This window comes from Melanostigma gelatinosum (genome assembly GCF_949748355.1).
Source record: "Melanostigma gelatinosum genome assembly, chromosome: 15".
NCBI lineage: Eukaryota > Metazoa > Chordata > Actinopteri > Perciformes > Zoarcidae > Melanostigma > Melanostigma gelatinosum.
In genome coordinates this window covers 1,194,574-1,219,832 of record NC_136648.1, presented here as the reverse complement: position 1 = coordinate 1,219,832, position 25,259 = coordinate 1,194,574, and the positions used below count along the sequence as shown (strand labels likewise).

The 25,259-nt window shown below is 41.0% G+C and overlaps 1 protein-coding gene and 1 pseudogene across 2 annotated transcripts; both read left to right on the top strand.

The window, feature by feature from the left end:
• Nucleotides 1–5,075: 5,075 nt before the first annotated feature.
• On the top strand, nucleotides 5,076–23,587 carry saga (S-antigen; retina and pineal gland (arrestin) a; the record flags this gene model as incomplete). The annotated part of the gene is made up of 14 exons (XM_079285796.1): nucleotides 5,076–5,123; nucleotides 6,053–6,113; nucleotides 6,324–6,368; nucleotides 6,646–6,845; nucleotides 8,053–8,112; nucleotides 8,196–8,263; nucleotides 8,853–8,988; nucleotides 9,400–9,484; nucleotides 9,616–9,688; nucleotides 13,041–13,178; nucleotides 15,789–15,896; nucleotides 16,589–16,641; nucleotides 20,161–20,170; nucleotides 23,464–23,587. The coding sequence occupies 14 exons, from the start codon at nucleotides 5,076–5,078 to the stop codon at nucleotides 23,585–23,587; spliced, it is 1,209 nt and encodes a 402-aa protein (XP_079141922.1).
• Nucleotides 9,931–11,817, top strand: LOC306789692 (nuclear factor 7, brain-like; annotated as a pseudogene). Its single transcript has 2 exons — nucleotides 9,931–9,949; nucleotides 10,605–11,817. The product of its transcript is annotated as a nuclear factor 7, brain-like (transcript).
• Nucleotides 23,588–25,259: the final 1,672 nt, after the last annotated feature.

Below are 25,259 nucleotides of genomic sequence, written 5' to 3'. Positions count from 1 at the left end.
AGACCTCCTCACACTGAGGTCTGGATCAAACCCGCTGCTCAACCTTCACACTGAAGCCTGAACACACCTCGGTTTATTCTGCCCGCTCACATCCTGACTAAGAAGGCCGAGAGTGTTCTGCTTAGTCCCGCCCTCCTGTGCTGTGATTGGCTCGTACCTCTAACGTGTGACTCTTCTTGCTCCAGCCCGGTATCACGGCAGTTTGTGAAATCGTCACAAACTATTGGTTTCGTGTACAGCTGAGGATGAAAATAATGTCAATGGGAAGTCAGTTAGGAATCTTATTAATGGTGGACGTAAATTAAATCAATCTGACTAAACTAGAGTTTGTGACGTAGTTTATGATATCTAAGAAAACAACTGATAGTGGACAAGTCCAACAAACAGGACCTTTAACCAGAAGACCTGGTGGTCAACCCCACGTTGTGTAGATGCTAAGTAAATGCTAAGCGGGAGGCTCAGGTAGTGCTTCTTGAAGAGGTGAGTCTTCAGCCTGATGAAAGATGGGCAGTGACTCTGCTGTCCTGAGGTCAGTGGGGAGTTCATTCCACCACTGAGGGGTCAGGACAGGAAACGGACGCGACCGGGTCGATCGGCCGCAGGGACCTCTGAGCGACGGGCGACCGATCGCCCCGAGGCAGCAGAGAGAAGAGGTCGGGCGGGGGGGGGTGTTGAGAACAACAGTTGGTCGTCCAGGGTCACACCCAGGTTCCTCACAGTCCGAGTTGGCGTCACCACGGTATCATCAATGGTGATGGACAGGTCTCATCGATGGTGATGGACAGGTCTCATCGATGGTGATGGACAGGTCTCATCGATGGTGATGGACAGGTCTCATCGATGGTGATGGACGGGTCTCATCAATGGTGATGGACAGGTCTCATCGATGGTGATGGACAGGTCTCATCGATGGTGATGGACAGGTCTCATCGATTGTGATGGACAGGTCTCATCGATTGTGATGGACAGGTCTCATCAATGGTGATGGACAGGTCTCATCGATGGTGATGGACAGGTCTCATCGATTGTGATGGACAGGTCTCATCAATGGTGATGGACAGGTCTCATCAATGGTGATGGACAGGTCTCATCGATGGTGATGGACAGGTCTCATCGATGGTGATGGACAGGTCTCATCAATGGTGATGGACAGGTCTCATCGATTGTGATGGACAGGTCTCATCAATGGTGATGGACAGGTCTCATCGATGGTGATGGACAGGTCTCATCGATGGTGATGGACAGGTCTCATCAATGGTGATGGACAGGTCTCATCAATGGTGATGGACAGGTCTCATCGATGGTGATGGACGGGTCTCGGTGCGGGCAACCCTTCCCCGGGAGGAACAGCAGCTCAGTTTTGTCCAGGTTGAGCTTGAGGTGGTGTGTCATCATCCACTTCGAGATGTCAGCCAAGCACGCAGCGATGCCTCCACTTGAGTGTCACCGGAGGAAATGACAAGACCAGCCGGGTGTCAGCGGCATCACAATGGTAAGAGAAGTCATGCGAGCGAATAACAGAACCCAGAGATGTTGTGTAGAGCGAGAAGAGAAGGGGGCCCAGGACTGAGTCTTGTGGAACCCCCATAATCAGCATGCGTGGTTCCGACACGGCCCCCCTCCATGTCACCTGGTAGGATCGACCTGTCAGGTAGGATGCAAACAGGGAGAGTGCAGAGCCTGAGACCCCATCCCCTCGAGGCTGGAGAGGAGGATCTGGTGGTTCACAGTGTCAAACGCTGCAGACAGGGCCAAGAGAATCAGAACAGAGGAGAGAGAGTTAGCTCTCACGCTGTGAAGCGACTCCATCACCACAAGGAGGGCTGTCTCAGTCGAGTGACCCACTTTGAAAAAAAACAAACACAATGTTGATCGGCCACCTTTTAATGAGTGCTAACATTATTTTAACAAAAACTATAAACCGTACATGACCTAAATACTTTATAGTGCAGTTTAAATTGATGAAATGAATCCACCCAATATCTCACGTACTTAACTACTTTGTCTTCTGCTGTTTTCTGTTCAGATCATTGTAACTCTGCATGTAAAGTCAGATAGACCCGGCTGTCCAGCATAACTTTATTCATAAATCATGACAACATAACAGAAACACCTGTTAGCATAATGCGAAACAACCCACACTTACAAAAGCACACATGTGATGAGAACACAAATAAAACACAAATAATGTTTTTAAATATCATCTACTGCCCAGATTTATTTTGTTAGTTATTTCCTTCAGGTATTTGATGAGTCATTATGTATTATTGTTGTTACTAGTATTATTAACATTATTATTATTAATATGTATTTGTTATTGATAATGTTATTAATTGTGTTATTTAGTGATATTATTTATTATTATTTTAAATATTATTGTCATTTTATTGTTATAATAATAATAAGTATTGCTATCATTATTAACATTATCATTATTGTTATTATTATTATTATTATTATTATGCCTATTTATATTGTTTTTGTAATTATAATTTATTATCTATTCATCTTTTTTGTTGGGGGGTTAATCTTTTTCTGAATTGTACATTTCTGCATAATATTTTTATGTTTCTTTAATATATTTAATTTATTGTTGTTGTGTGTTCTCCATCAGCGTCTCTCTCGAATCCGACTTGTGCTGACTGAAGGGGAACCAGCTTCAATCCTCTCAGTCGGCTCATTCACAGGAAGTCGGTCCGTCTGTCTGGATGTTGTGGTTCGTGGAGGAGGAGGAAGAAGAGGAAGAAGAGGAAGAAGAAGAGGAGGAGGAGGAGGAGGAGGAGGAGGAGCAGGAGGAGGAGGAGGAGGAGGTTGGTCAAAGTTCACAGCCGGGTCACCCGATTGGCTGATGGGCGGCTGTGACGGACAGCAGGTGTGTACTTATAGAGCCAGTCTGACCGACGACCGTCTCGTCCAACAGCTCATCTTCATCACTGCTCATCTTCATCACTGCAGTAAACTACAGGTGAGTCTTTCTGGTTTGTTATTACTCTGAATATCTGAAATGAGCTCCAGCATCTTCCTCTCTCTGTGCTGAAGAGGATGATGACATCACTGACATGTTTTCAGTTGTTCAAAAGAAATATGAGACGAAAGAACATTTCAACGTTCTGTAGTTTGTTCATATTGTGAATCTTTCTGAGAACAATCTGAGTTGACTAGAAAATAATGAAGATGATTCATTAAATGTAATATAAAAGTATACAATGCTGTGAAATAATCCTTATTTACCGTTACACGTGTAACTGTAAACGACAGCTGCTTCTTTTGAACGCGTGAATTGGAGTTTTACAGATTGTCTGTAAAAAAATAAATCTACATTTCTCTGATTATTTATTTATTTTGATCCTAAAATGAATGAAAGTAAATCCAGAGAGGTTTGATGAAGTGACGGTTCTCAAGGATGAAGAAGCTCAGAGTTCAGTCTGTTCACATCTCAAACTAAAGAAACTCAGAAACAGGAATCATTGATTTAAGAAGCTCCGACGTTATCTCCATGAAACGTATGGACACAAGATTTAAAGTGGAGCTTTCGTGTGATTCTTTGATGAGAACTTTAGTTTTATGGATCAGATGAAATCGAATCGATGAGTCGACAGAATGTTACGAGTGAGTCGACTCAGAGTCCTGAAGCAGATAAACTGTTATTCATGTGTTCACTAACTTCTGAGGCTGTAATTATTAACACGATGTGTAGAAATCTGGGACATTTTAAAAATACATACAAGTGCGTGAACTCTCTGCAGTGTTGGAAGAAGTACTCGGATACTTTACTGAGTGAAAGTATTAATGTTGCAGTTTAGAAATACAAAGTAAAAGTCCAACATTCAACACTTAAAGTTACACTAACTTATACTGGTCCTGAACCAGTCTCAGTGTAGTCCTGATCCTCTATCTGAACCAGTCTCAGTGTAGACCTGATCCTCTATATGAACCAGTCTCAGTGTAGACCTGATCCTCTATGAACCAGTCTCAGTGTAGTCCTGATCCTCGATATGAACCAGTCTCAGTGTAGACCTGATCCTCTATATGAACCAGTCTCAGTGTAGACCTGATCCTCTATCTGAACCAGTCTCAGTGTAGACCTGATCCTCTATATGAACCAGTCTCAGTGTAGACCTGATCCTCGATATGAACCAGTCTCAGTGTAGACCTGATCCTCTATCTGAACCAGGCTCAGTAGTCCTGATCCTCTATCAGACCTCCAACAGTACAGAGACCATCAGAGAGGAGATGGTCTGTTTCTATAGAGTTGTTCTTGATGCTCGTCATCGGAGCCACCGGGTCGGATTCTGGTGAAACCAGATGAACTCATGCAGGTTCACCAGAACCTCCTTCAGCTCAGACTCCAGCAGAGACCGGTCCACCGTGCACAGACCCAGATCCTCCAGCAGAGACCGGCCCACCGTGCACAGACCCAGATCCTCCAGCAGAGACCGGTCCACCGTGGACAGACCCAGATCCTCCAGCAGAGACCGGTCCACCGTGGACAGACCCAGATCCTCCAGCAGAGACCGGTCCACCGTGGACAGACCCAGACCCTCCAGCAGAGACCGGTCCACCGTGGACAGACCCAGATCCGGAGCTCTGGAGGGAGGAGGAGAGCTCAGCTCCCGGCAGCAGCTCCTCCTCTTCCTCTTCCTGTTCCATATTGCTGGACCCGCTGGAGGGAAGGGGGGCACGGGAGAACCAGAACAAGGACTGAGACCTGTCAGACCTGCTGCAGTACAATGAGAGGTTTTCTAAAGGGACTCTGGTGCTCAGAGACACGACCACTTTAGTCCACAGGGGGCGACAGAACCAACGCTAAATGAAAGTAAAACATTTAAAATATACTTAAAGTACCAAAAATAAAAGTACTCATTATGCAGAATGATATTGTCAGTTTCCTTGGGATCAAACCAGGTTCAAGGTTCTGATTATCGTGTCAAATATGAGTTGTTTGAGTTCAATTTTATGACGGGTCGTTGGTTGTATAAAGGTTTTATCACATTTAATTCCTTTGGTGGGAGGTGAAATTCAAATGCGTCTCTTTCTCTCTCAGGCGGCGCTGACTCGCTGCCCTCTGAACCAACATGAGTCCAAAACATGTCGTTTTCAAGAAGATTTGCAAAGACAAGTCGGTGAGTTAAACATGTGACATCATGAGAATCAAGAATGTTTTCACACACAGGGAGTCTGTGAAAAATGTACTCATGAAGAAAAACAACATCTCCAAAAGAATATGTTGACGTGTGAATTCATCTCATAATAAAAACTCCCCGCTGAGTGAAGATGTTTCTATGTCGACGAGCAGCATTGAGTTTGTGACTGTAATCGTTTTATACGTGTTTTAAATAAAGTTGCTTTCAAAAACAAAATAAAACAGGAAACACACAATTATCTAAAAGTACAAAATAAAACAGGAAACACACAATTATCTAAAAGTACAAAATAAAATGTAAAATGTTGCACGAATGAAATGAAAAACATGACTTTCGTGTAATTTGTGCAGCTTTTTAAAGGAAGAGAAACCTCATTGATCACATGTCAGTGAATGTTGGTCTTTCACTGAATTATTTTCCGTCCCACTGAGTTTAATCACATAAAGCTGATCAGCTGATCAGCTGATCAGCTGATCCTCAGGAGGTCGACACAAAGTCACAGCGTGAGTTCAGTCCACAGCTTTGTGTCGGTTACGTGTTGATGTTCTATGAACCTTTGATGCACAAAAGTCTTCAGCTTGACCTTCTTTTTTTACACATCTGTGTTTTTAAGAAAATTAAACGATGAAAGCTTTCCAGATTACAGCAACATGAATATCTTGTGTTGATATAATATTACATCAGCTGACTGTCAGTGTAAAACCTGGTAGAATATCGAATTAACTTAATGTTTAATGTTTCAATTACTGTCTGTTTTAGAACAAAGATCTTATTCATGTGGATTTGATGTTTGCACAAATCAGAAATAATAAAAAGATGCAGATTAAACCCGAGAGAGCTCGTTAGAAACTGATGTAATTTACTTTTCTTTAAAACATTTCAAACAATAATCGACTCTGTTCTTACAGGTTGGAGTCTACATGGGGAGAAGAGACTTTGTGGACCGAGTCGACTCTGTGGATCCAGTGGGTGAGTTTCCTCACTAATAAACATATTATACATACATACCGTATATATATATTTATATTATATATATTATATATATATATTATATATATATATTATATATAATATATATATATATTATATTATATGATATATGATGATGTAATTGTGATCATCCTGGTAACTAATAGGGTGGAACTCAATATAAAAGCTCTTTGACCCTTTTACCTCTAGATGGCGTCATCCTCATCGATCATGAGGCTCTGCAGGGGAGGAGAGGTGAGTACCTGAACACACCACTCTGCCTTATTACAGGATGCTGAGTTCAAAGTTCACACCGCACATCTAGTACATCAAGAAAGATTTACTTCATGAGACAACTGAAGCCTCTTGTGGATGTTTTCAGTCAGTACAGAAACAATACAAACACAAAAATACACTTTCAAACCAGACAGATGAGCAGAAACATTTCCACGTTTCTCTCCACGTTCTCCTCACTGATCCCTGATCAGACTAGTGATCAGATCAGACTCATCGTCCGTCCTCTGTCCTCCAGTGTTCGTCACCCTGTCCTGCACCTTTCGGTACGGCAGAGACGACATGGACGTGATAGGAATCGCCTTCCGCAGGGAGCTGTACCTGTCCACCCGCCAGGTGTACCCGCCTCTGCAGGACCGCGAGAAGGGAATCCACACCAGGACGCAGGCCAGACTGCTGCGCAAGCTGGGAGACGACGCCTACCCGTTCTTCTTCGAGGTGAGACGAGAGATCACGCTGCACGAGGGTGCTTCTATAACAGCTGCACTGTCAGCAAGAAGAAACTCGTGACCTCCGTGAATTACCTCAGATTATAGTCCTGCATTTAAAATGTTACTGCAAGGAAACCCAACATCCATCAGCAGGACAACGATCCTGACCTTCACCGACAATGTCTCTAAAAGAGACACTACCGACCAGGAAGAGACTCAAAACGACCACAAAGAGACTCAAAACAACCATGAAGACTCAAAAAGACGGCAAATAAACACAAAACAACTACAAAGAGACACAAAAAGATGACAAATAAACGCAAAACAACCACAAAGACTCAAAAAGACTACAAATAAACACAAAACTACAAAGACTCAAAAATACTACAAATAAACACAAAACAACCACAAAGACTCAAAAAGACTACAAATATACACAAAACAACTACAAAGACTCAAAAAGACTGAAAATAAACACAAAACTAAACAGAGACACAAAAAGACTACAAATAAACTCAAAACAACCAAAAAGACTCAAAAAGACTACAAATATACACAAAACAACCACAAAGACTCAAAAAGACGACAAATCAACACAAATCAACTACAAAGACACTCAAAACGACTACAAATGTACACAAAACAACCACAAAGACTCAAAAAGACGACAAATCAACACAAAGCAACTACAAAGAGACTCAAAAAGACTACAAATAAACACAAAACAACCACAAAGACTCAAAAAGACTAAGAAGATGAATTGTGAACATTGAGGATGATCATAAAACCACAAGTATAGAATTGTTGTTAAAATATTTTTTGTACAAAATTCACACTGATTTATTGTGTATTAACTGTAAAGACAATATCTTTGGATGATTGGTATACACTGTAGTAAATACTGAAGACAGTTAGTCTGTAACATTTAATCGTTTTTTTTTCTTGAAAAACAATGTATTTGTTGATTTAATCACATGGTGTTCATGTAATTGTTAATTATTATCATTGACACACATGACTGACCAGTAATGTTAACCCCCCCCCCCCCCCCCCCACCTCCCATGGAGACATAACTCCAGTCCGACTAAGTCTTAAAACTGTTTTCTATTTATTCATTTACTGCTTGTTGAACCTGTTTTATTGCTTTTATCTCTTCTGTATCGTCTCAATAAGCACAACGTAAAGTCTGATGACTTGTGTTCTTGTCCTCTCAGTTTCCTGACAACCTGCCTTGCTCAGTGGCTCTCCAGCCAGCACCCCACGATGTCGGCAAGGTAAGATCCCGACACGGGAATCTAACCGGTGCTGATGAAGCAGACGCATCCCAGGTTCATGACGTCTGTTCTCTCTGCTGCAGCAATGTGCCGTGGAGTTTGAGATCAAAGCCTTCAGCGCTGAGAGTCAGGACGCTAAAATTCGCAAACGGTGAGTCTCGACTCCGTCCTACGGGAGAGGATAAGGGACAAACATAGGGGCAATATTCAGAGAAGAACATCAAAATGTCATAATACGAATTCTAGTTTTATTATGTAACAATAAAACTTAATACTCAAAACTTTAACATTAAACTCAACTTTTAAACTTGTTTCTCAACATTTCAACTTCTTTAACAACTTTTAACTCAAAATCAACATTTCAACATTATTTTCCAAATGTAACTTTCTGCTCAACATTTCAGTTTTAATCTCAACATTTCAACATTTTTATCAACATTTAAACATTATTCACAACATTTCAAGCTTGTTTTCAACATATCAATGTTAACTTATCAAAATAATGAATCTATTTTTAAATGTATTACACCTGGCACTCATACTGAAGTGATCTCAAAAGTCAAAATGTAAAAGGATCTTCCTGATTCCTTCCCGTCTGTTTGGCCCTGATACTCATCCGTAGACCTCAGATGACCTTTTCCTTTTGTTCCCAACACTAAGACAGCAGTGATTCAGAATAAGTGTCACCCGCACTTTGTAGGTCTTTATGATTGAAATGATTGTTTCTCTTTGTCCAACAGGAGCTCAGTGAAGCTGATGATCAGGAAGGTTCAGTATGGTCCAGAGAAAGAGGGAGCGCCGCCATCTGTTGAAACCACCAGGGACTTTGTCATGTCGGACAAACCGCTGCATGTCAGCGCTAGACTGGACAAAGAGGTGCGTTTCTTCATCATTTGTATCTTTAAACAGTCACATGATGTCGGGAATGTTTGTCAGGACAGTCGCACTATTTCAAAAGCAGCTGCAGCATCTTCTTCATGGCTGATGCTCATCATGCTCATATAACTCGTCACAGCTCCGTCTGAAAGGACTTGATGAAACCGAGCGCTTTGATCAAGTACGGCAGAGTTGTTGCGCTTGAAGCCCATCTATTGTGCATTATTATCATTAGAAGTGTTGCCGTTTATGTCCTCTCATCAACACTGTTTAACTCTGAACATGTTATTTCTCGAGTTTGTGAACTAGATATTTGTAAAGCACTTCACCTTGAAATAGCCTCGTGCATGGTCAGTAGTATGAACAGATGCTGTGCTGTTTAAGCTCTCGGGCCTTGCATCTTGTTTCCAGACATACTACCACGGAGAGACCGTCAAAGTGCACGTCAGCGTCACAAACAACTCCAGCAAAAACATCAAGAACATCATCGTCTCTGGTAAACACGACTGCTGTTAGAGGACGGACGTTCTTCACTTCAGACATGCACAGATGCATTTAAGTTGCATGAAGCCAGAGAAGCTAAATGTCTGACTAAATGGAAGTCCTGTTCCTTCTCGTCCTCCTCAGTGGATCAGGTCTCCACGGTGGTGTTGTACTCCAATGACAGCTACGTCAAATCTGTGGCCATCGAGGAACCGGGGTAAATAAACTACGTCTTACTGAATTACAGAGAGGTTTCATCATCACACGTCTGTAGATATAAATCAGTTGTTGTTCTTTGTCTGTCACAAAAAGAAAAGCTGACTTCATGTGTCCAACTCTGTCACATCAGGAAGATATTTCTCTCCATGACAGTGTTCTGGTTGTACAAAGAAAATATAAATATAACTTTAACAGCCTCAATAATTAAGATATGTTTTGAATATGAAGGAAGAACGAAAGATGCACCTGAAACATGGAGGTTTGTGCTTTTTTTAGTCACAATGATTGATGAGTGTTGAACTTCTTTGATAGATTTCAGCTTTGAGAAATAAAACACTGCAACAAAGAACGTGACACAGAGTACGAAGGCCACTAACTCGTTGTCTAACCAACGCTGTTAATTACTCTGTATTATATGATGCTGGCTCATGAGTCATGTTTGCATCGTTTGATTGTTTACCTGCAAAAGCTGCTCGACCAGGTACTGGTACCAGCAACTGGAACCTGGGTTTTGACTTTAGTGCTCAAACAAACCGCTAAGAATCTGATTTTATAACTACTTCTACTCCCGAGTATTCAGAAAGCAACACATTGGAAATATACTCACAAGACTTTCAGACCTTAGTGAACTTTAACAGAAGAAGGACCACGTGGTCTGAAGTTCTATTGCTTCATCACACGGAATAAAACTCACCTCTGGACTGATAAAGATCAAACTAACCTGAGACGAACCAGGAAACTGATACGAGTATTCTGCCTCACTGAGAAGAGAGAGACACTTCAAGTTTTCTATTCAGACTGAGAAAGGAGAACTACAGGAGGGAAGACTGGAGTACTGCCTCTTAGACCTGCTGGAGACTCACAAGAAGAAGAGATGAAGGGAGTGAAGGACGACTGGCTGATACTCTGCTAAGTTCACAGCTTCACTCACAGACTAAATGGCTTCAGGTTAGAGGAAGATCTCTGCTGTTCTGTCTGCTGTGAGGTCTTTGAAGATCCCGTCATCCTGTCATGTTGCCACAGCTTCTGTAGAGTCTGTCTGCAGAACTGGTGGACAGAGAAGGAAGTCCAAGAGTGTCCACTTTGTAAGAGAAGACATTCAAAGAGTTTCCTACCTCCTAACTTCACTTTAAAGAACCTGTGTGAGAGTTTCCTACAGCAGAGAGCTCAGAGAGCTCCAGAGCCTCTCTGCAGTCTGCACTCTGAGGAGCTGAAGCTCTTCTGTCTGGACCATCAGCAGCCGGTGTGTCTCGTCTGCAGAGATTCAGAGAAACACAGCGAGCACAGATTCAGACCCATCGATGAAGCTGCTCCACAACACAAGAAGAACCTGCAGGAAGCTCTGGAGCCCTTAAAGGAGAAGTTCAAGTGAAGTCTGATCAAACAGCAGAACACATGAAGGTCCAGGCCCGACGCACAGAGGCAGATTCAGGAGCAGTTTAAGAAGCTTCACCAGTTTCTAGAGGAGGAAGAGGAGGCCAGGATGGCTGCACTGAGGGAGGAAGAGGAGCAGAAGAGTCAGGTGATGAAGGAGAAGATGGAGGCTCTGAGCAGAGAGATAGCAGCTCTTTCAGACACAGTCAGAGCCACAGAGGACGAGCTGAGAGCTGAAGACGTCTCATTCCTCAACAACTACAAGGCTGCAGTGGAAAGAGTCCAGCAGCGCCCCCTGCTGGAGGATCCACAGCTGCTCTCAGGAGCTCTGATAGACGAGGCCAAACACCTGGGCAACCTGGCCTTCAACATCTGGAACAAGATGAAGGACATGGTCTCCTACACTCCTGTGGTTCTGGACCCAAACACTGCTGATCCAGACCTCATCCTGTCTGAAGATCTGACCAGCGTGAGACGAGGAGAGGAACAGCAGCTTCCTGATAATCCAGAGAGGGTTGATGAATTCTGGTCTGTTCTGGGTTCTGAGGGATTTAACTCAGGGACTCGCAGCTGGGACGTCCAGGTTGGAGACAGTACAGACTGGTCTCTGGGTGTGTTACCAGAGTCCAGAGTAAGGGAGACATACTGTCTGGATTATGGAGGATATGGTTCTGGTTTGGTGAATACAGAGCTGAGTCTCCATCAGATCAACTCGTTCTCAAAGTCCAGAAGAAGATCCAGAGGATCTTCTAACCCTAACCCGTGAATCTGGACTGTAGCAGAGGCAAGCTGTCGTTCTCTGATCCTGAGACCAACACACACACACACACACACACACACACACACACACACACACACACACACACACACACACACACACACACACACACACACACACACACACACACACACACACATGATGATGATGGAGATGATGATGATGATGGAGATGATGATAATGATGGTGATGATGATGATGATGATGATGGTGATGATGATGATGATGATGGTGATGATGATGGTGATGATGATGATGGTGATGGAGGATATGGTTCTGGTTTGGTGAATATGATGATGAGTGAAGGTCTCTGACTGTAACAATAGAGATGATGATGATGATTGTGATGATAATGATGATGATGATGATGGTGATGATGATGATGGTGATGGTGATGATGATGATGATGGAGATGATGATGATGATGATGAAGATACCTTTTAACAGCTAAACTTTCAACATCCTTGAAGAACTATTTCTTTTAAAAATGCTTCTTGTGGATGAAATGACCAAAACTGTTTTAAACATCACTTCCTGCTTAAACTTTGACCCGCTGTACTTATTGTAGTTGTGTTCACAGAGTTTCTTTAGTGATGTCATCTTGTTCCCAGGTCTCAGATATTTTTAATGAAACAAAGTCTTTCTTAAAAATATGATAATAAACACAATTCCGAACAAATACATTAACATTTACATGAACATTTTAGCTTGCCTCTTTGTTTTATTTGTATTTTCTTAACATGCAGTTGGAAAAAAGAATCTTTGTATTTACAGTTAATAATTGAATTAGTCTGTTCTTCATTTTCATAATATAACTTGTCTGTTGCTTGAAGTTAAATTGAAGGTAACATTGTCACGATAACTATTATTGGATTAATCGTAAAGGTTTGTTCTTCTGTCTCAATAAAATAATTGGATTAGTCAGAAAACTACAGAAGTCTCATTGGTTCATAATTTGTGTGTGAGTGTGAATGATGTCGATTTTAATGTTACAGTGAAGGTAAATTGCTCCTCATATGTTTTTATTACACTTCCTGGTTTAGCTTCTCTAATTTTTTAACATTCCACAAAGTTTTTCGGAAGAGTTTCAAACGTGAGCCGAAGATTTGGATGCTCGATAGTAAAATCATGGAGAGATCATTGTACATCACTGTATTCTATGTTTTCTACTACAGTTTAATGCTCATTTGTGTCTCAGGGATTCGGTGTCTCCTGGAGCGAGCCTGCAGAAAGTCTACACCTTGCTGCCTCTGCTGGCCAACAACAGGGAGAGGAGGGGCATCGCTCTGGACGGCAAGCTGAAGGATGAAGACACCAACCTGGCATCATCGAGCATGTGAGCAACACATCCAGCCTCTTCAAAAGAAAACAGTTGTTAGGTGGATCCCGTAGATAGATACAGGCAATACATCTACTCAATAAGGTTCAGGTAACACAACTATTTGGTTATGTTTCACCAAAACAACGACTGAGATAGGTTTAGCCCACGACACTGCTTGGTTAGGTTTAGGCCACGAAACATACTAAACACTCCTAAACATATGAAACACTACTAAACATACCAAACACTACTAAACATACTAAACATACTAAACACTACTAAATATACTGAACACTACGAAACAGACTAAACAATACTAAACATACTCAACATACGAAACACTACTAAACATGCTAAACACTACTAAACACCACTAAACATACTAAACATACGAAACACTACTCAACATACTAAACATACTAAACACGACTAAACATACTGAACATGACTAAACATACGAAACAATACTAAACATACTAAACATACTAAACACCACTAAACATACTAAACACGACTAAACATACTAAACATACCAAACACTACTCAACATACTAAACATACTAAACATACCAAACACTACTAAACACCACTAAACACTACTAAACATACGAAACATACAAAACACTACTAAACATACTAAACACTACGAAACACTACTAAACATACTAAACATACTAAACATACTAAACACCACTAAACATACTAAACACGACTAAACATACTAAACATACCAAACACTACTCAACATACTAAACATACTAAACATACGAAACATACAAAACACTACTAAACATACTAAACACTACGAAACACTACTAAACATACTAAACACTACTAAACATACTAAACACCACTAAACATACTGAACATACTAAACACTGAACACTACTAAACACTACTAAACATACTGAACACTACGAAACATACGAAACACTACTAAACATACTAAACATACTAAACACTACTAAACACGACTAAACACTACTAAACATACCAAACATACTAAACACGACTAAACATACTAAACATACTAAAAACTGAACACTACTAAACACAACTAAACATACTAAACACTACTAAACATACTGAACACTACGAAACATACGAAACACTACTAAACATACTTAACATACTAAACACTACTAAACACGACTAAACACTACTAAACATACCAAACATACTAAACACGACTAAACATACTAAACATACTAAAAACTGAACACTACTAAACACAACTAAACATACTAAACACTACTAAACATACTGAACACTACGAAACATACGAAACACTACTAAACATACTAAACATACTAAACACTACTAAACACGACTAAACACTACTAAACACTCCTAAACATACTAAACACTACGAAACACAACTAAACACTACTAAACATACCAAACATACTAAACACGACTAAACATACTAAACATACTAAACACTGAACACTACTAAACACTACTAAACATACTAAACACTGCTAAACATGCTAAACATACTAAACACTTCTAAATATACTAAACACTACTAAACATACTTAACATACTAAACATACTAAACACAACTAAACATACTAAACACTACTAAACACTACGAAACATACTAAACACTACTAAACATACTAAACGCTACTAAACACTACTAAACATACGAAACATACTAAACACTACTAAACACTATTAAACATACTGAACACAACTAAAGATACTAAACACTACGAAACATACTAAACACTACTGAACACCACTAAACATACTAAACACTACTAAACATACTAAACACTACTAAACACTAATAAACATACGAAACACTACTAAACATACTAAACACTACTAAACATACTAAACATACTAAACACTATTAAACATACTAAACACTACTGAAAACCACTAAACATACCAAACACTACAAAACATACTAAACATACTAAACACTACTAAACATACGAAACACTACTAAACATACTAAACACGACTGAACATACTGAACATGACGAAACATACGAAACAATACTAAACATACGAAACATACTAAACACTACTAAACACGACTAAACATACGAAACATACTAAACACTACTAAACATACTAAACATACTAAACACTACCAAACATACTATACACTGACCACTACTAAACACTACTAAACATACTAAACACTACTAAACACTACTAAACATACTAAACACTGAACACTACTAAACACTACTAAACATACTAAACACTACTAAACATACTAAACACTACTAAACATACTGAACATACTAAACACTACTTAGTTGAGTTCAGGAAATGGTTAGGTTTAAGCAACAAAATGAATTTGTTACTTTTCTGAACATAACTGCTTGGTTAGATTTACACTAGATAAAAATACTGACTTCCCGTTTCACAAGGAGCACAAACAGCGGTCTCCTGCTTTTGTTGACCCATACACCTCCCCTTCCTCGTTCATGATTACGTAGAATTACATGCACATTTATTTCTTGGGATATCTACAGTTTACAGTGCATTCATTTTCCTAGGAATAGCTGAAGATGCTGCATGAGAACAGCCTCCTAAATGACAGCTCGGTCATTGAGTCAGATTATTATGTCTTTTATCAGAAGTGTTTGTTTTCACTTTCAGTGTCAAAGACGGTGTGCTGAAGGAAGTTATGGGGATCATGGTTTCATACAGAATCATGGTGAAGCTCATCGTCGGAGGGTCAGTCGCATGTGTTTGTGTAGTTTGTGTGTGCGTGTTTCCCAGTAAAGACATTTCATATTAGAAAACCTGATGGAAATATATCTGTTAGCTTCATGTATTAATGAAAGGAAGGTTACAGCCTCCTCATCGCTCCACTAGATCTCACCTTTTCTCATTCTTTATTAACATCATAATTTATCCATCAGCTCTATGTCCATTGCACTTTGTTGCATTTAGATTATTTATCAATACAGCAACTTATCCACCTCATTCAAGCATAAAACGTTTTTATTTTTATGCCAAAAAGGCTCAACCACAATAAGAGACTAGCTAGATATGGTGGTGGAGACCAAAAACAGAGCTAAAAGAGAGAGAATATTGGACTCACATTCATTTGGTGACACAAAAGACTCCTGCTGAATCATGTTATTCTGTAACTGATGGATGTCAAAATGTATGACTTTGGATTGAGTTTGAACTCACCGGCTACTGACTGTTGCCAACTTTCAAATGTTTGCTGTCTTTGTTTGTTTATTCTCTCTGTTCCAATTTTCATCTTTGTCTCTGTCGTGTTCTCAGGATGATGGGATCAAGGTGAGTTCCTGTTGACTTGTTTTCATCAACAGTAGTAAGTAGAATAGTAGAAAGTGACAAAATAATATAATTGTTACATCATGTACTGTGTATTCATTCATTAATAAACTGCAGTGAGAAACACTTTGTTTTTGTTTGTAATGCAGTGAGGTCAGTCTGGAAGTTCCCTTCAAACTGATGCATCCCAACCCTGATGCAGGTAAGGAAACAACACACCCATCCATCCATCCATCATCATCCATCCATCCATCCAACCATCATCCATCCAACCATCCATCATCCATCCATCATCCATCCATCATCCATCCATCAATAATCCATCCATCCTCCATCCATCATCATCCATCCATCCATCAACATCCATCCATCATCATCCATCCATCCATCATCATCCATCCATCCAACCATCATCCATCCACCCATCCATCAATAATCCATCATCCATCCATCCACCATCCATCCATCCATCATCCATCCATCCATCCATCCATTCATCAATAATCCATCCATCCTCCATCCATCCAACCATCATCAATCCATCCATCCACCCTCCATCTATCCATCCATCCATCATCCATCCATCCATCCATCCATCCATCCTTGGATCAATAATCCATCCTTCAATAATCCAACCATCATCCATCCATCCATCCATCAATAATCCATCCATCCTCCATCCATCAATCCATCATCATCCATCCATCCAACCATCATCCATCCACCCATCCATCAATAATCCATCATCCATCCACCATCCATCCATCATCCATCCATCCATCCATCCTTCAATAATCCATCCATCCTCCATCCATCCAACCATCATCAATCCATCCATTCTCCATCCATCCATCCTCCATCATCATCCATCCATCCATCATCATCCATCCATCCAACCATCATCCATCCACCCATCCATCAAAAATCCATCATCCATCCATCCACCATCCATCCATCCATCATCCATCCATCCATCCATCCTTCAATAATCCATCCATCCTACCATCCTCAATCCATCCATCCATCCTCCATCCATCATCCATCCATCCACCATCCATCCATCCATCCATCCAACCATCATAAATAATCCATCAATAATCCATCACGCATGCATCCATCCATCCATCCATCCATCATCATCCATCCATCCAACCACCATCCATCCAACCATCCATCAATAATCCATCATCCATCCATCCACCATCCACCCATCCATCCATCCATCCATCCATCATCCATCCATCAATAATCCATCCATCCATCCTCCATCCATCATCATCCATCCATCCATCCATCCATCATCATCCATCCATCCATCCATCCATCCATCATCATCCATCCATCCATCATCCATCCATCCAACCATCATCCATCCACCCATCCATCAATAATCCATCATCCATCCATCCACCATCCATCCATCCTTCAATAATCCATCCATCCTCCATCCATCCAACCATCATCAATCCATCCATCCATCCTCCATCCATCCATCCATCTATCCATCATCCATCCATCCATCCATCCATGGATCAATAATCCATCCTTCAATAATCCATCATCCATCCATCCACCATCCATCCATCCATCCATCATCCATCCATCATCCATCCATCCAACCATCATCCATCCATCCATCCATCCATAATCCATCAATAATACATCCATCCATCCAACCATCATCCATCCATCAATAATCCATCATGCATCCATCCATCCAGCATCCATCCATACATCATCCATCCATCAATAATCCATCCATCCATCCTCCATCCATCAATAATCCATCCATCATCCATCAATCCAATCATCATCCATCAATAATCCATCCATCCATCCTCCATCCATCAATAATCCATCCATCCATCATCCATCCATCCATCAACAATCCATCCATCCATCCATCCTCCATCCATCAATAATCCATCCATCATCCATCCGTCTAATCATCATCCATCAATAATCCATCAACAACCCATCATGCATGCATCCATCCATCCAATCATCATCCATCAATAATCCATCAATAATCCATCATGCATCCATCCATCCATCATCCATCCATCCATCCATCCATCCATGGATCAATAATCCATCCTTCAATAATCCATCATCCATCCATCCACCATCCATCCATCCATCCATCATTCATCCATCATCCATCCATCCAACCATCATCCATCCATCCATCCATCATCCATCAATAATCCATCCATCCATCCATCCAACCATCAATAATCCATCATCCATCCATCCACCATCCATCCATCCATCATCCATCCATCCAACCATCATCCATCCATCCATCCATCATCCATCAATAATCCATCCATCCATCCATCCAACCATCATCCATCCATCAATAATCCATCATGCATCCATCCATCCAGCATCCATCCATACATCATCCATCCATCAATAATCCATCCATCCATCCTCCATCCATCAATAATCCATCCATCATCCATCCATCAATAATATATCCATCCATCCTCAATCCATCAATAATCCATCCATCCATCATCCATCCATCCATCATCCATCCATCCAATCAACATCCATCAATAATCCATCAATAATCCATCATGCATCTATCCATCCATCCATCATCCATCCATCATCCATCCATCATCCATCCATCATCCATCCATCATCCATCCATCCATCCATCATCCATCCATCCAACCATCATCCATCCATCCATCCATCATCCATCAATAATCCATCCATCCATCCATCCAACCATCATCCATCCATCAATAATCCATCATGCATCCATCCATCCAGCATCCATCCATACATCATCCATCCATCAATAATCCATCCATCCATCCTCCATCCATCAATAATCCATCCATCATCCATCCATCAATAATATATCCATCCATCCTCAATCCATCAATAATCCATCCATCCATCATCCATCCATCCATCATCCATCCATCCAATCAACATCCATCAATAATCCATCAATAATCCATCATGCATCTATCCATCCATCCATCATCCATCCATCATCCATCCATCATCCATCCATCATCCATCCATCATCCATCCATCCATCCATCCATCCTCCATCCATCCAACCATCATCAATCCATCCATCCATCCTCCATCCATCCATCCATCCATCCATCATCCATCCATCCATCCATCCTCCATCCATCCATCCATCCATCCATCATCCATCCATCACTAATCCATCCATCCAACCATCATCCATCAACAATCCATCATGCATGCATCCATCCATCCATCCATCATCCAACCATCATCCATCCATCAATAATCCATCATGCATCCATCCATCCATCATCAATAATCCATCATCCATCCATCCACCATCCATCTATCCATCCATCCACCATCCATCCATCCATCCATCCATCCATCCATCCATCATCCATCCATCAATAATCCATCCATCCAGCATCCATCCATCAATAATCCATCCACCCATCAATAATCCATCATACATGCATCCATCCATCATCAATCCATCCATCCATCAATAATCCATCATACATGCATCCATCCATCATCAATCCATCCATCCATCAATAATCCATCATCCATCCATCCTTTTGTTAACAGCATTATTTACTCTAACATAACTATGTACATCAATGTGTTTGTTGTTGGATGAAAGGAAGTCGACAAACTAAACTAAACTAAACCTTCTGGTTTTCGATGTCTTTTCTTTCTTTATTGCTGCCAACAGTGAAGGAGAGGTAAGATGGTTTTCCAATCAACAATTAAAGGAATGAATTACTTTGAATGTTTTTAATCTTGGATGAAAGAAGCGTCAGTCTGTTGGAATGAATGAATGAACAGGACATTCTGACTACTCTTTGTGACTGAGGACAAACATTGACGTGTTTGTCGTGATGCTTGGTGTAAATGTCCTCCAGCGTCACTTCATCTTCGGACAAGATCATGTTTTTAGGATCTTTTATCACTTCGTCCGCTTTTAGTTTTTTACGCCTCCGTCCAGCTACTAGCTCCTGTTAACGTCCCTGTGTCTTCATCAGCAGTGGCAACCTTCCTATGTTTGTACTTTGCTTTCAGAATTTTCGTGCACTTTTTTTCTTTTTTACATTTTGTCAGTTTCATTGAAATTTCAGACGGTTAAAAAGAAAATATTGTTCTGGTTTATCAAACCTCTGCTAAGGTTGAAGTTGGTCGTAGAAACACAGAAAATGATTTGAAGTCACTCGACTCAACATACTAACAGAGTAAATAAGTCTGGTTGTGTAGAAGTCTATGAGAAAATGACTCTTCTTCTCTCTTGATTTATTCAAGAGAGAACTTGCCCCATTTTCCAGAGGTCCCTAGATTCTCACACTGTTCCAACACAATGGAAAAAGGCAATCCTCATACCGGTCCCTAAGAAGCCCTGTCCACAGGAGAATAATGATTTTAGACCTATTGCTCTAACCTCTGTTGTGATGAAGTGTATGGAGAAGCTCATGGTGAGCAAACTACGGCTGGATGTCGGCCCACAGCTCGATCCCTACCAGTTTGCATACACACAGCAATTTCAGTTCATTTCAGTTCAGCCTCTAACACCCGACAGCCTCACGTTCTCCTGAACACACTGCAGCTGATGAATGTCAACCCCTTCACTATGAAGTGGTTCCACTCATTCCTCACCAACCGTACCCAGCAGGTCAGGGTGAACAGGACCTTGTCTGAACCCTTGACCATCAACACCGGCGCCCCCCAGGGGTGCGTCAGTTCACCAGTCCTGTTCACCCTGTACACTTTTTAAATTATTATTATTTTTTTTTTAATAAATGTTTTATTGAAAGACACAAGACAATATTAAGACAATACATAGACATAACAACAAGAGGATGACAAGAACAGTGGGATAAAAGCCAGCAAATATCATATAGTCAGTGTGTGTGTACGTGTGTGTACGTGTGCGTGTGTGTGTGTGAGAATGTCCTTGAGCCTTTTGAGATGGAGGGAAAAAAATATATAAAAATAATAATAATTATTTCTTTTAAAATAACACCAAAAAGAAAATGAAAAAATGAAAAACAGGTAAGTATGTGTGCATATGGATGTTCTTGTGTGCATGTACGTGGGTTTCAATTGGTTGTCCGGCAAGAAAAACAAAACAGAAATCAACAATAGTAAAAAATACACAAAAAATATATATATATACCGGTATATATACGATACATATTTCAATATTAATAGAATGGGTGGTGTCATGTTTGCAGAAACATGGTGAGGGATGACCAGGTGGAATGGTGTTCTGTTGTATTGTATATGATGGATGAGGTTTGATTTTCCATTGAAATATACTCGATCATTAAGTTTCTCCAGTGTGCGATGTGTGTGTTATTCCTTGATTTCCAGTTCATGAGGATAGTTTTCTTGCCGATAGTTAGGGCCACAAGGGGTACGTAGTAAACCCTGTACACTAATGAATGTACATGCAGCACTGCTAACAACTACATGGTCAAGTGTTCTGATGACACAGCCATCCTGGGTCTCATGTCTGACACATCAGATACAGCTGTGTACAGACATGAGATTCAGAACTTTGTCCAGTGGTGCGACAAACACTTCCTCATCCTCAACGTCAGCAAAACAGAGGAGATGGTATTCGACCCCAAACACATTGGAGACCACTCACCGGTGGTTATTCATGACCAGAACATTGCACAGGTTGACTCCTACAGATACCTGGGCATACACATAGACAATAAACTGACACGGAGTGTTCAGGTAGAAAATGTCTGCACTAGGGTCCAACAGCGGCCCCACTTCCTCCGTAGGCTGAGGGTCTTTGGTGTCAACCAGAAAGTCTTACTCCTCTTCTACCACGCCATCGTTGAGAGCGTCCGGCGGTTTGGAACCTCAGTGTGCAGCTGAAAGCCCAGATCACCGGCTAACACAAAGCCATGAAGATCATGGGAGTCACACAGCATCCCACACTCCAGGCCGTCTTTGATGAAACTCTCATCAGACAGGCCCAGAAGATCATTTCAGACCCACTCATGTCCTCCACCCTGAATACCAGCTCCTCCCCTCAGGCAGACGCTTCAGAGTCCCCAGTGCAGCTCAACCGCTTTAACAACTCTTTTGTCTCGTCGTCCATCAAAGCCCTGGAAAGCTAGCCAGAGCTTAACCCTGGAACACCCATTTTTATTTATTTTAATATCTTAACTACACACTACTGGTGCGTTGTCCAATGGGCAGTGTGAATGAGTTTGTTGGCCGGTGGCAGTCTTTGTAAGTACTGTAGGTACTGTGTGTGCGGGTATGTGGACTGGCGACAGTCTGTGTATGTAATGTATGTATGCAATATGTTATTTGTATTGTATTGTTTTTTAACAGCAGACACTGTACACTGTATGTATGTTTCCATGACAAATTTCTGTCGGGACAATAAAGTCTATCTTATCTTAACATTGTAAACATGAGTTTATGTCTCAATCTCTAGTTTCAAGTCTTCTTCAATACAGCATGATGTTCATTTAGTACATTATGGTCCATTTAGAGTCACACAGACCATAAAGCAGGGGATGCTTTAGGGCGGGGCTACTGTGATTGACAGGTCTCTAACACGGCGTTGTCCGTGTTTTCGTCTTACAGCTTTAACTCTTTCAGTGTTTGGTACTTAGCTCTTCCCTCTCAGGTCACTTCTGGTTGCAAAAACCAAGATGGCAACAGCCAAAATTCCAAACTCAAAGCTTCAGAACAGCAGCCGACAAACCAATGGGTGACGTGACCATGACTACGTCCACTTCTTATGCAGACTGTGCTAAAAACTGGTCAAACACTGCAAACAAATGGTAAATTAGTGTGGTGTGCCGTCAAATATTGAATAATCCGGATGAGGTTGGAAGTCAAAGGTCCCTGCTAGCTTGAAGGTGCCTCATGTCTGATTCTTTAGAGTTAAAGTCTAAAGAATTCACCCGACTGTCTACATGTGATGAATCTCACTATTGTGCCTTTATGATATCAAATGCTAGCAGCTCTTCTCTAACACGGCTGTCATCTGCAGTGAGATGGAGGAGGAGATGGATTTCCAGGAGTTCAAGCGTTCGTACCAGAAGGGGATTGTCGATGACGAGGACGAAGATGGAAACGTGTCGGGTGGTGACGACATCGCACCCAAAGAGACATAAAGAAAGAGATTCGACCAGAGTGACGACGGCTGAAACTCGCCTCAGAGTTTGTGTGAAGTTGAGACTTAATTGAAAGGACCATACCTGTGTTTTTGCATGTTTTAGTACAACTTAGACGTACTTCAGAAAGTACCTGAAGTAGAAGCAGAATAAAATGACTTGTCCTCAAATATCATTGTCTCATCTTTTTGTTAAAGTTAACATGTTAGCTATCAGATGCTTATTCTCACATCCAGCAGTTACAGATCAACTTGACGACTCGTCGTCCTGAGGGAAATCTCTGTCTCTTTAGCTGCTAATTGCGTCACTATGTTCACCATCTTGTCTCTGAAAGAGTCTGCTGGAAGCATCTTCTTACACTTTTAGTACGTGCAGTTGGTGAGAGCTGGAGGGACTCAACCATTCAGTCTGTATGCAGCTAGTGGAACCTGCTACTATCTGCCCAAAATGTTTTCTGTTACAAATGTTCAATGTCAACAGTTCCACATTTGGTCAGAGCAAGTGACGCAGTGAATTGAGCGTCATTTTTGAAAGTTACGTGGTGAATTAATAAGTTGAACAAGCTAGAAGGTCCACTTAGGTCAAAATGGGTGAAACAACACAAGCCCTTCACCCAGGAGACCTCTGTTAGTGTCCCGGGTGAAACTAAAAGTGCATTGACTTTATGCTTGCTATGTTTCGTTTCATAAGGAAGTCCACTAAGGGTCATTGTTGGTTATTTATGGTACTTACCATGTTACAGTTGTTACTTTAGGTTTGTACTTGACGTTGTTGCATTGTTAAGTTGTTACATTATATTATTATATTTTAATATGAACCATGATCTTTTCTTTCGAACCACAACCAAATTGTTTTGTTGTATAAACCTAAACAATCGTTTCACGACGTTAACCATGTGACATTGTGTGCAAGCGGGACACCAGACTGATATGAATCATACATTTATTAAATGTATTTGTGGTTCTGAAACGTCAACATTCAATGTGTCCTTTGGTTTGCAGAATACTTACAATGCGAGGGGTTATTATACAAGGTCCATATGTGTCGACGTGTTGGCAGACTGCAGTCTGAATATGTTCCGAATGGTAATATTGAGGCTTGAAGAGAATAAATATTGACGTAAACATTTAATATCGTTGTTAAATTGCATTTAAAGATGATTTATCTTGGCTAACATGCAAAACCAGCGCTATGGTCCTTGAATAGAATACCTGATGAATCTTTGTAAAGTCATTGGTAAGAAGATTTATTTTGTGCTTTCTCAGTAACGCAGGTCATTTGTGGCTCTTAACTGCATTTTCAGATCTTAAGTAGCGATAACATGAGTCGTCTGTTCCTTTTCTACAACCTGACAACAAGTGGACTTTGTGAGGCTGAAGCAGGCAAAAGAAGTTGGTTTAGTTGAAGCCGAAGTTAATTATGTTTGACCTGAGCTCACAACAGCGCTTTGAGTTTTTTGTGAGAGTGATTATCAGATTCTCTGAGTTCAGAATGTAAAGACTCGCCGGTCGTGTCGCTGCAGGCTTCAGATGTCCAGCAGCAGCATTTATAACTCTGTGAAAGCTCAACGTTACCGGGATGTGATGCGCGACTGTGCAGTTTGAACTCTGTGACAATAAAAGATGATTGTTCCGTTCATGCACTAAGCGGCTCTTTCTTGCTGTAATGCGTT